General features: G+C 37.9%; 1 protein-coding gene across 12 annotated transcripts in view; it reads left to right on the top strand.

Moving 5' to 3' along the window:
* Window positions 1–12,708, top strand: part of LOC150075865 (tensin-1-like) — a 405,993-nt gene that overhangs the window by 336,929 nt on the left and 56,356 nt on the right. For all 12 annotated transcript variants that reach the window (XM_090388058.1, XM_090388057.1, XM_090388066.1 and 9 more), the window contains one exon: window positions 1,463–1,599. In XM_090388058.1, the coding sequence (XP_090244184.1) occupies window positions 1,463–1,599 (137 nt within the window). The remainder of the gene's footprint in view (window positions 1–1,462; window positions 1,600–12,708) is intronic.

Raw genomic sequence — 12,708 nt, 5'->3', positions numbered from 1 at the left:
TTAGCGCATGCTTCTTGATTAGACTGGGGTTCGAGCCCATGACCACCAAATACGGAGGATGTGGAAAGGTCAGGGAATGACCACCGCATATCCCCGGAGCAATATGGCCTTAGTTGCTAATGCTCCTAAAAACCAAATAACAAACTACAAAGGACTGGTTATAAGTCAATGACTCAGTGCTGTCATTTGATCAAAGGTAGGCCTACCTTATTAATTTGTTTCTTAGAATTCATGTCTTTCAATATAAAGGTGTCCAAATACTTTCAGTAGGGTGGTGTATATAGCAGGGGTGTCCAAATATACTGAAATTCTGAGCCACATGCACAGAATTTTCAGAATTGTGAGAACCACCAACATGTATGAATGTATGAATTTTTATATAGATTTTAATTATTATTTACACAGTTTTCATACTGCTGCTATTTTTGAAACCCATTTCTTACTTATTTTGTGATGACAGATGTTAATTTATAGCCATAAAATTTCATGCCAAAAGTGGATGTGCTGATGTTAGTTCACCTATGAATGACAATTACTAATAGAAGTAATGTTGTTGTACATTTCCATACTGGCTGTAAGTTGTTTGAAATATATTGAAGGCAGTATAGTGTAACTTCCCATATTCAGGACCATGAATTAAATCCATATACCATAAATATGGCAGTTGCCACATTAATGTTTTATAATTATCATTTATGTTTTTATAATTATAATTAATTATAATTATTTATAATTTATAGAACCATAAATGTGGCAACTTCCACATTTATATATTTTATTAATTAAAGCATTTGTGTTATTTTACAGATGTTAACTTAAGTACTCAACTTAAATGAAGTTAACTTAAGTAATATATTTATCATGGAGTGCTAAATTTAGAGTTTGCAGATATTGCATAATATCAGATTGAGAAGCCATTTGTCATCTTTCAGTTTCTGAATAATACTTGTTTTTGTCTTTAAGAAAAAGCAGTGATGAGTTCTTACAGGTCTACAAATATATTTAAAATACTACTGGTTGATAACCATCTTATGATACATTAAAGGAAGACATTAGGTTTATCCTCAAAATCCAGATCTTCAGTGAAATTTTGTAACTTTATCAGGAGCCACACCTCAGTTAGAGGGAGAGCTACAGTTTATCCATGCCTCATATTTAGTAATGCATCAAATTCAAAATTAGTGAAATGAAATGAAATATTGATGCTGTATTAGGTCCTGTATTATTCTATTTCTTAACAGAAGTTACTGCCATAATTATGGTATATCAAGTTTTTTTTTAATTAAAACATTTGGGTTATTTTACAAAAATATAAATTAAGACAAGTTACAAGCAAATGAATTCTAATGTATATTTATAACTTGTATTTTAGATTATTGAGAGTGAGTAATGGTACCTGTATCTTCTTTTTGTTACATAAACATTAAAAAAAGCATCTGATAAGAGCTGTTTAACATTTCAGCTACATCCAAGTTAGATGAGTTGGAGCAGTCACTTCAGGCCCTCTCAGGTTCCTCTCAGAGTCCAACTCGTAGTCCTCAACTTCCATATCAAGCACAACATTCACCTCTTCCATGTATATATTCTACCCTTAATCGAGTAAGAAGTTTTCGAAAATATGGCATTGTAATACAAATGTACTTTAATGAATTTTAAGAGTAGTTAAAACTGAAATATTAAGGTAATGTAACTATTCTTACTTAATCCTGTAATCCCCAGCTAAAAAGCTGGACATGCAATTATTATTATTATTATTAAGCATATAATTTAATTTTATTACATTCTGTTTATCATAGGTGGAAAGGTGGTTATATTGGTTGGCATGGGTTTAGTTAAAATTATGACTATCAAAATGACAAAAATCAAAACAGTGATTACAAGTACAAAACACTGAGGAGTGTTAAAATGGTGACATTTTGAAATACAAACTGATTAAAATTTTGATAGATCAAAATGCCAACAGATGAAAATGCCAGTAGTTCAAAATGCCAATGAGAACAAAACACCAGCCAGATCATGTTGTTTGAAATGTACACTGGTAAAAACACCAACAGCTTATAAAAGGATTAAATTATAGAAGCATTATCATAATGTGTACAAGAGCTGATTTAAAAATGTGTGGGATGTACCTGTTATTTAGAGTTGGATGTGTCCCAACCTTGCAATTAGTTTGGATACTTTTTAGATCGGTTGACATCCATTTAGCTATTTTAAGTGATTAGTTTGTTATCAATGTGAGGCCTTTGTAATTTCTTTTCCACAAAATGGGATATGTGCTAGGATTCCTTATTAATTTATACCTTAGTCCTATGTGATAATGTTTAGATACAAAAAATTGTTAATAAGCAGTAAACTCATTATTCGTTGTGACAAGATTTCTGTTATCTGCCAACCAGTAATTCATATTCTTAAAGAAAATACTTATAATATATCTTGCAGATTATTTTAACAATAGTGTTCTCTTCTTTGTGTCTTTGTGTCAGTGTTATTTATAGGGTAATTACAAAGTAGCTTTTTGCTCAAACCTTTATAATGACATTTCTCTTTCATAAGCAGGCATGACAATGAAATAAAATACATCAAGAATTTTTCATAAATTTTCATTTGTATTTGCAAAAATTGGAGACACTAATGTAGGAAAATCAAAAATGGCAGATTTCATGGTTGCAGAGAAAGAATAATATGTGTTTTGGTTTGAGGAAACTAAGTCAACAACACAAGTCGAGCAAAAGTTTTCAAGCTCAATTACAACAGGAATCATCCTAGCGACCCTCTTGTTTATGAATGGCATAGAAATTTTGTGCAAACTGGGTTTTGTATGATATAGGACAAGAAAAGTAGCAAAGAGTTCTTGTTTATATTAACACTAGAAGGAAAGGAGCAAACTACTTTGGCATGCATTAGATACGATTGGCATAACCATTGATGATCCTGTTCCAGTTGCTGAAAAATTGAATAAATATTTTTCATCTGCATTAACACCTGAAGAAGTTTTTGGAATGGGGATATCACAAGTACACCTAATTCTAACTGGGAGCTAAATGATTTTATGATAACTAACAGGAAAATGGAAAAGAAATTGAAGCTAAAAGGAAATAAGGTACCTGGGACTGATGGAATCTATCCAATTATATTAAAAGAAAGGCACAATTTGGCCTTAGTTGCCCTTGTGCAAATAAACTCCAATTAAAACCAATCATATTAAAAGAAGCAGAGAAAAAAAAGGGTAAAATTTACAGAATAAGCAAGCAAACCTTTGGCCACAATCACAAGACCATCTCAGATTCTGGGTTGCATATCTCAATCTGTAGGGACCTCCCTACAAGCTGGAGATGTGCAAATATTTCTCATATTTACAAAGGGTTTTTAAAGGACAGAGTGAGTAATTATAGATCTGTCAGCTTGACTTCTGTGCCTGGTAAAATAACGGTGTCAATGGTTAAAGAAATAAAGAACTGCAAAGGAAATGGATGCAGTTTAGACTTTTATACTTAGATTTTAGTGAAAATTTTGGCACTCTTTCACATGGAAGACTGCTGCACAAATTGGAGCAGTGTGGCATTAGGAACACATTACTACCATGAATAAAAGGATTGTTAAGTGATGAGACAAAGAGTGGTTATTAATGGTCACTGCTCTTCATGGACTAATGTTTTTAGTGGAGTCCATCAAGGTTCGGTGTTGGGTCCCTTTACTCTTTTAAATATTTATTAATGATATTGATGAAGGCATATCAAGTTCAGTATCTTTGCTAATGATATAAAGACTGGGATGATTAATGACAGTAATCAGTACCAAGATTAGTTGGGCAGAAAAGGATATTCTTACAAAGAAAGACTTGAGTATTGAGGGCTGAAGATTTAACATCATTAAATGCAAGGTACTCATGATTAGTTAATATGATTAGACATCATATACTTGAATTTCAGTGAAGCTCTTTACACTGTTCCAATGATAAAGTAGGGTAACAGTAATTCTAGAATAACACACCAATTAGGTGGTACCACACTCAAGGTAGTGGAGAATGAAAATGATATAGGAGTTTGGTACCACACTCCTAGGTCATTTTCAGATTGACTGTCATAATAGGCAATGATTAGGCCACATTTTGAGTACTGATTATTTTATTATTATTTTTATTATTATTATTATTAGCTATATGATGCAAGGAAGCCTGAGGCTTATGCTGCACCAGCCAAAAAAAAAAAAAAAAAAATTCCCGATTTACCCTGAGAGAGAGAGAGAGAGAGAGAGAGAGAGAGAGAGAGAGAGAAAAGTAGGAGGGAACCATCAAGAAAGAGAAGAATGATGATATCCAGCTCAGGACCCTGGGTGTACCAAGCCCATACACTTACAAAAATGCTAGGGAATGCCTAGCTTGTTTGTTTGTTTGTTTTGTTTTTTTAGGAGCATTAGCAACTAAGGCCATATTGCTCCGGGATATGCGGTGGTCATTCCCTGACCTTTCCGCATCCTCCGTATTTGGTGGTGACGGGCTCGAACGGAATGCCTAGCATTTTGTAAGCTTCATTTTAGGAAGGATGTAGATCTGTTGGAATGAGTGCAATGGTAGAGAATGAAAAGGACCTGGGGATAATTGTGCAGGCAGATATGAAGTTCTCAGAGCAGTGCAGACGAGCTGCAAGAGTAGCTCATGATGTCTTGTCAATGATAAACAGGAATATTTCTAGCAGGGATATGGAGGTGATTATTCCCTTGTATAAGGCAATGGTCAGGCCACACCTTGAGTACCGTATACCGGTCTGGAGGCCTCATTTCGAGAAGGATGTAGAGCTGCTGGAACGAGTATAGAGAAGGGCAACAAGATTAGTGAATGGAACAAAGGGTTGCTCTTACGAAGAAAGGCTTAAGTTTTGCAAGTTACGGTGTCTGGATACTAGGCACCGGCGAGGTGATCTGATAGAGGTGTATAAGGCCTTGAATCGTTTGAGCATGCTCAATGCCGATGGGATTCTTCCTCTTGCTCAGAATAATCGCCTGAGAGGGCAAAAATTCAAAGTTGGTTGGTGGAACAGACTTCCATCACTTGTTGTGGAAATTGATAGCCTAAACAAATTTAAGGCTCAGCTAGACAGGTATTTTGAACTAATGGAGGTGTGAAATGAATGGGAGTGGTGTTTTTTTTTTTTTTTTGGCTGATGCTGAATAAGCTTGCTTTCTTGCATCATATGCCTCTACTAATGCTAATGCTAATGAAGAACAACAAGATTATAGTTAAAGACACAAAATGAAATTTTACCAAGAAATATTTATTCTTTAAATTACAACATTTGGAAACTAAGCATCTCTGAGTAGACCTGTTTGAAGTGTTCTACGGCTTTAAATGGACTACATAAACTAAATGCAGATGGCAGCCCTATCCTTAATTAGATAAAATACACAGCGGACATAAATATAAATTGGAAAAGATGGTTGCAAGATAGAGCTGCAAAAAAAGTTTTCAGCGACAGTAAGTGATTGTCAAAACAAATTTCCATCTGATGTTGTGGAGACAGGTAGTTTGAATAAATTTAAAGGATTAGACAAATTATTAGAAGGGATGGACAGATGTAGCATTAGCATTATATATTTTTTTTTGGTGATGCTGATCAGCTTGCTTCCTCACTTCATTTTGCCACTATTAATACTAAAATTGGTTGGTAACTCCACTTCACTGTTACACTGCTCCATACTGTGAGCAGTTAAACAGTGAAATGAGTCAGGCAGATATATTCTTCAAATTCTGGTACTGCCAAAGTACTTCCAGCTATTTGGAAATTGCTACAGTGATATTGAAAACTACGACCTTAAAAAATTAGCATTAGCATTAGTAGAGCGATACCATGCAAGAAAGCAAGCTTATACAGCATCAGCCAAAAAAACCCCCTCCCATTTCACCCCTCCATTCATTCTAAATGCCTGTCCAGCTCAGCCTTAAATTTATTTAGACTATCAAATTCCACAAAAAAAGATGGAAGTCTGTTCCACCAATTGACCACTTGCTGGCTAAAGGAAAATTTCCGCACATCTATTCTACAACTGTCTTTCCTCAGTTTGAATCTATGCCCCCTCAGGTTCTTAATCTGAGCAAGAGGAACAATCCCAACAGCATTCAGCTTGCTCAACCCATTCAAGGCCTTATACACCTCAATCAGATCACCTCACAGGTGCCTACTCTTCAGGCACTGCAATTTGCAGAACTTAAGCCTTTCTTGGTAAGAGCCCCCCCCTTTGTTCCCCTCAAACTAGATGATCAGTTGCTGTGTACCTCATTTTACTTTAATTCAGAGGTAGTAGCTGAATTGACATTCTACATATTTTGCATCAAGTTGTCCAGATATCTGTATGTTCGAGGCTACTAGTGACGGTCGTGTTCAAAGCCGCTAAGTGGATTTTTCTTATTTATTGATTTGAAATTATTGTTTTTCTAAAACTTTTGATTTAAATTTAGTAGTATAACATTATTTTGTGATTTTTTGATTAATTTGGTGTATTTATTCTTTACTCGGCCTTGTAAAAGTATCGGTAAGGGTTTCCACGTGTTCGTAACTACCGTTACCGTTAGTAACTTTCCCGCCATTGTGATACCGTACTAGATATACCGTAGGTTATATACCGTACTAGAGAGCGTTAGTTGAACTTCGTTAGCAGTTAAATTGTACGTTTAAAAAATACATATAACGACTTAGATTACAAACGTAATATAATTAATAACATAACATAATTAATTAATAAATTAATAGAATCATGACTCAGACCAGAGCAGCAAAGCAAAAGGCTCAAGCTAATGGAAGTGCTGTGGCTCAGAGCAGAACTGAGGGGGGCAGTTGTCCTCTGACTCACAGCCTTATAAAATGCACTGTTTGCTTGATGTTTGCAGAGCAATCGGGTACGGGACATGATACTGCCAAGGGGGATGTCTTTGTGTGTGCGCGATGCAAGGAGTGTATCAATATCAGGCAACAACTCGGCGTTCTTGTAGGCCTATATGAGAGCTTGAAGGACAGGGTGGATGCCCTCGAAGAAACTAAATTGAGGGGCCCATCAAGCTCTCAGCTGCCCACATCAACGCCAGAGCTTGCACTTGGGCATCGCGTGACACAGAGACAACCCCTAAGGCAGAATGCGCTGGTCCCGAAGGAACTAGTAGTTGTTGGTGACGCTATTGTCAGGGAAACGGGGAACATGCTTTGTAAAAAAGATAGGTGGAACAGGACCAGGGTATGTCTGCCAGGGGCAAAGGTTCATGACGTTGTAGAGCGAATATCATCTTTTAAGGGCACAAAAGGTGATATAGTTGTACACGTTGGCACTAATAATATTAAGAGTAGGAGACCGGCAGAATTACTTAACAAGTACAGGTCACTGTTGAACAAAAGCCGAGAATTAGGGTTGAATTTGAAAGTGTCTGCAATTCTGCCCAGACACGATAGGAGGGAGTATATGATGAGAGCCTTGTCGATCAATTCGGCCCTGGAAAGATTGTGCAAAGCTCAAGGGGTAGAATCTTTTTCAGCCTGGACTGTACTTGTTAACAGGAGAGATTGCTTCTACAGGGATGGGATACACTTAAATAGAAAGGGTGCAAGAATATTTGCTGATGCTATCGAGGCAGTGTTAGGTGGGTCGGAAAACTGCTAGCTTGGGGGGGAGACAAAGACCAATAGATTGACAGCAGCCACTGGCAGAGGTGAAAGAGATTCTTGCACTGCTTCTATTAGAATGAGCAGAAGCCTGAAAAACAAGACGCATGGTATTTCAGAGACTGCTGGGAGCCATTGCGGTACAAGTAAACACATGGGTTGGGTTAGGGTAGCTAAGAATAGAAACAGGTGCAGGTATACTTGCGTGTACACCAATGCTAGGAGTTTAGTAAATAAATTTGATGAATTTGAGGTATTGCTAAAAACATCGAAGGCAGATATTGTTGGGATATCAGAGACGTGGTGTCACACAGATATAAGGGATGCAGAACTGCAATTTGGGGAGTACAACGTCTACAGAAAGGATAGACAGGATAGGAAGGGAGGAGGGGTTATGTTATTAGTTAAGAAACACATAAAAACCAAGGAAGTGAAGCCAGTCGACATCGCTGGACAGTGCAGTGTGGAGTCAGTTTGGTGTGACATAAACATTGGGAGATCAAAATTGAGAGTAGGAGTGTGCTATAGGCTTAATGACTCTGATGAGTATAATAAGGAACTGTACAGGGAAATAGAGTGGGCCAGTAAATCAGAGTGTCTTATAATGGGAGATTTTAATTTCCCAGATATTGACTGGAATTTGGGGGCTGGTTACTCACACACTAGCAGGACTTTTGTGGATTTATTGGATGATTGTTTTCTACATCAGCATGTTCGGGAGGCAACTAGAGGGAGTAATACTCTTGATTTGATTATCGACAGTGATTCTTCATGCATTAAGAATCTGCAGATAAATGAACCACTAGGTGGCAGTGATCACAGTGTGCTGAAGTGGGATTTACTCAAAGAGGTAACTACCATTAGGGGTAAAGGGAAGGGTTATTGCTTCCGTAAAGGCGACTACGATGGACTGAGACAGTATTTAAATTCTATACAGTGGGACCAACTGATGATGTTACCAACAGCAAATTCAAAATGGGAAGCATTCAAAGAACTTACCTTGGAAGCTACTAGGCTTTACATACCAACTAAGAAATATTGTTCAAGGTTTAGGCCAAAATGGATGTCAGATGAACTAATGAGGCATATGGCAGAGAAGAAAAATGCATGGGATACATACAAATTAACACATGACACAGAAGCCTATGATAGATACAAGTTGAAATGCAACCAAGTTACAAAGGAAGTTAGGCAGGCGAAGGCAGATTACGAGAAATCCTTGGCAAGGGATGCAAAGAAAAACAGCAAAGAGTTCTTTACTTATGTAAACTCTAGAAGGAAGGGGATGAATCAGATTGGTCCACTTGATATTGATGGGTCAAGTGTTGATGATCCTGCTCAGGTAGCTAACAAACTAAATGAATATTTTGCATCGACATTCACACATGAGGAGTTATTCAGCGAGGGGAATGCCAGAGGTGTATTCAACTCTAGCAGTAAGCTACAGAATCTTGAAATAACTGGGAGTAAAGTGGAGGAGAAACTGTTGAAGATAAACACAAGAAAGGCACCCGGGTTGGATGGGATCTATCCAGTTATATTAAAGGAGGCAGCAAAGGAAGTAAGCAAACCTTTAGCCATAATTATGAGAGCTTCCTTGGACTCAGGGGAGGTACCCATAGACTGGAAATGTGCAAATGTGACCCCAATTCACAAAGGAGGATCAAAGGCTGACACAAGTAATTATAGACCTGTGAGCTTAACTTCTGTTCCAGGAAAATTAATGGAGGCACTGGTTAAAGAAGCACTGCAGGATCATTTAGACAAGACTTCAGTTATAGCTCAGACACAGCATGGTTTTGTTAAGGGGAAGTCTTGCCCGACCAACTTGATTGGATACTATGATGCAGTCACAAAAGAACTGGATGCAGGGAATAACTTTGATATTATATACTTGGATCTTAGAAAGGCTTTTGATACTGTTGCACATGGAAGACTGCTACACAAATTGGAGCAGTGTGACATTGGAGGCAAATTGCTGCTATGGATAAAGGGGTGGTTGAGGGGGAGAAGACAGGGAGTGGTAATCAATGGACACTGCTCATCGTGGACTGATGTTATTAGTGGAGTCCCTCAGGGCTCAGTGTTGGGTCCATTATTGTTTTCTGTATTTATAAATGATATTGATGATGGTATATCGGGCTTAATGTCCAAGTTTGCAGATGATACAAAGGTTGGCAGGGTTGTCAAGGACACTACTGACACTATGCTGCTGCAACAGGATCTGGAAAGGTTGAGCAGATGGGCTGAGAGGTGGCAAATGAAGTTTAACATTGATAAATGTAAAGTACTACACATGGGAAACAGCAACCCCAGAGCAACGTATCAACTCTGTGGTACTACACTGACAGTGGTAGAGAATGAAAGGGACTTGGGGGTGGTTGTGCAGGCAGATATGAAGTTCTCTGAGCAGTGCAGACGGGCTGCAAGAGTAGCTCATGGAGTATTGTCAATGATATACAGGAATTTTTTCAGCAGGGATAAGGAGGTGATTATTCCATTGTATAAGGCGATGGTCAGGCCACACCTAGAGTACTGTATACAGGTCTGGAGACCTCATTTCAAGAAGGATGTAGAGCTGCTGGAACGAGTACAGAGAAGGGCAACAAGATTAGTGAATGGAACAAAGGGGTGCTCTTACGAAGAAAGGCTTAAGTTTTGCAAATTACAGTGTCTGGAGACTAGGCACCAGCAAGGTGATCTGATAGAGGTGTATAAAGCCTTGAATGGTTTAAGCATGCTCAATGCTGATGGGATTCTTCCTCTAGCTCAGAAAAATCACCTGAGAGGGCATAAATTCAAATTGAGGAAAGACAGATGTAGGATAGACGTGCGGAAATTTGCCTTTAGCCAGCGGGTGGTTGGTTGGTGGAACAGACTTCCATCCCTTGTGGTGGAGGTTGATAGCCTAAATAAGTTTAAGGCTCAGCTGGACAGGTATTTTGAACGAACAGAGGGGTGAAGTGGAAGTGGGTTTTTTTTTTTTTTTTTTTTTTTGGCTGATGCTGCATAAGCTTGCTTTCTTGCATCAAATGCCTCTACTACTAATGCTAATGCTAATGCTAATGTTTATATCCTTGTTTTTTGTTTCTTAAGACTTTTGTTGCCCTTCTTTGTACTCATTCTAGCAACTCTACAATGAGGATCTAACAATTCCTGAAATGAGGCCTTCAGACCTGTACAAAGAACTCTAGGTGTGGCCTGACCATTGTCTTGTACAACGGGATAATCACCTCCCAGTCCCTACTAGCAAAATTTCTATATATCATTGACATGATTCCATGACCTGCCCTGGCAACCCCTCTGCACTGCTCAGCAAACTTCATATTTGACTGCACAATTACTCCAATGTCTTTTTCACTTTCCACTTCCTTGAGTGTAGTATCACACAGTTGGTACTACACTCTTCCCTGAATGTATTACCACACAGTTTCTATTGGGTTATTGCTACTCATATGCAGTGCTTTGCATTTGTCAATGTTAAACTTCATTTGCCACTTCTCAGCCCATTTGCCCAACTTATCTAGTCCAGTTGGAGAAGCATACTGTCTTTACTGTCGTTAACAACCCTGCCAACCTTTGTATTATCTGCAAACTTGGACATTAAACCTGATATACCTTCATCAATATCATTGATGAATACACAAAACAACAATGGGCCCAGAACCGAACCCAGGGGAACTCCACTGATAACATTTGTCCACAAAGAGCAGTGTCCATTGATTACCACTCTCTGTCTTCTCCCACTCAACCATCCCTTTATCCATTGTAGCAACTTACCAAACAACATTATCAAAAGCTTTCCTGAAATCCAAGTATATGATATCAAAATTATTTTTGGCATTCAGTTCCTTTGTGACCACATCATAGTATCCAATCAAATTGGTCAGACAACACTTCCCTTTAACAAACCCATGCTGTGTCTTAACTATTACTGCAGTCTTGTCTAGATGATCCTGCAGTGTTTCTTTAACCAGTGACTCCATTATTTTCCCCGGAACACAAGTTAAACTAATAGGTCTATAGTTACTTATGTCATCTTTTGAACTCCCTTTGTGAATTGGTGATACATTTGCACACCTCCAGTCCATGGGGGGACCTTCCCTGAGTCCAAGAAAGCTCTCAGAATTATGGCTAAGGGTTTGCTTACTTCCTTTGCTGCCTCCTTTAATATAACTGGATAGATCCCATCCACCCCAGATGCCTTCCTTATGTTTAACTTCAACAATTTTTCCTCCACTTTGCTCTCAGTTATAACAAAATCACTTAGCTTCCTGTTAGGATTTGATAAACTTCTGGTATCCCATCATTGAGTAACTCTTTGTGTGAATGTAGATGCAAAATACTCATTCAGTTTATCAGCTACCTGAGCACGATCATCAATAGTCAACCCAACTATGTTAAATGGTCCAGTCTAATTCACCTCTTTCTTTCTAGAGTTTACATAAGTAAAGAACTCTTTGCTGTTTTTATTTGCATCCTTTGACAAAGATTTCTCGTAATCTGCCTTCCCCAGCCTAACCTCCTTTGTGACTTGTTTACAGACTAGCTTATATCTGTCATAGGCTTCTGTGTCACCCGATAATATATATGCATCCCATACATTTTTCTTTTCTGCCACAAGCTTCATTAATTCATTGGACATCCATTTAGGCCTAAACCTTGAACAGTATTTCCTAGTTGGAATGAAAATCCTAGTAGCCTCCAAGATTAAGTCCCCGAAGGCTTCCCATTTAGAATTCAATGTTGGTAACAATATCAGTTGATCCCACTGTACAGAATTTAAAAACTGTCTGAGATTCCTGTAGTCACCTTTACGAAAGCAAAAGCCCTTCCCTTTAGCTTTGATGGTAGTTACATCTTTAAGTAATTCCCATATCAGTACATTGTAATCACTGTCACCCAGTGGTCCCTTCATCTTCAAATTATTGATGATACAAACAATCATGGATGAAAAAAAAAAAAAAAAAAACCCATTCTGTGGTGACATGTTTCAGTGAATATATGCAAGAGGTGAGTGACGGTCATAAAGGTTGTCTTTTGTGTATTGAGTTTAACAAAAGTT

Source organism: Mastigoproctus giganteus, chromosome 13 (genome assembly GCF_048544385.1).
Source record: "Mastigoproctus giganteus isolate SK-2022 chromosome 13, ASM4854438v1, whole genome shotgun sequence".
Classification (NCBI taxonomy): Eukaryota; Metazoa; Arthropoda; class Arachnida; order Uropygi; family Thelyphonidae; genus Mastigoproctus; species Mastigoproctus giganteus.
The sequence above is the reverse complement of the archived record's forward strand: the minus strand, read 5'-3'. Positions and strand labels throughout refer to the sequence as shown.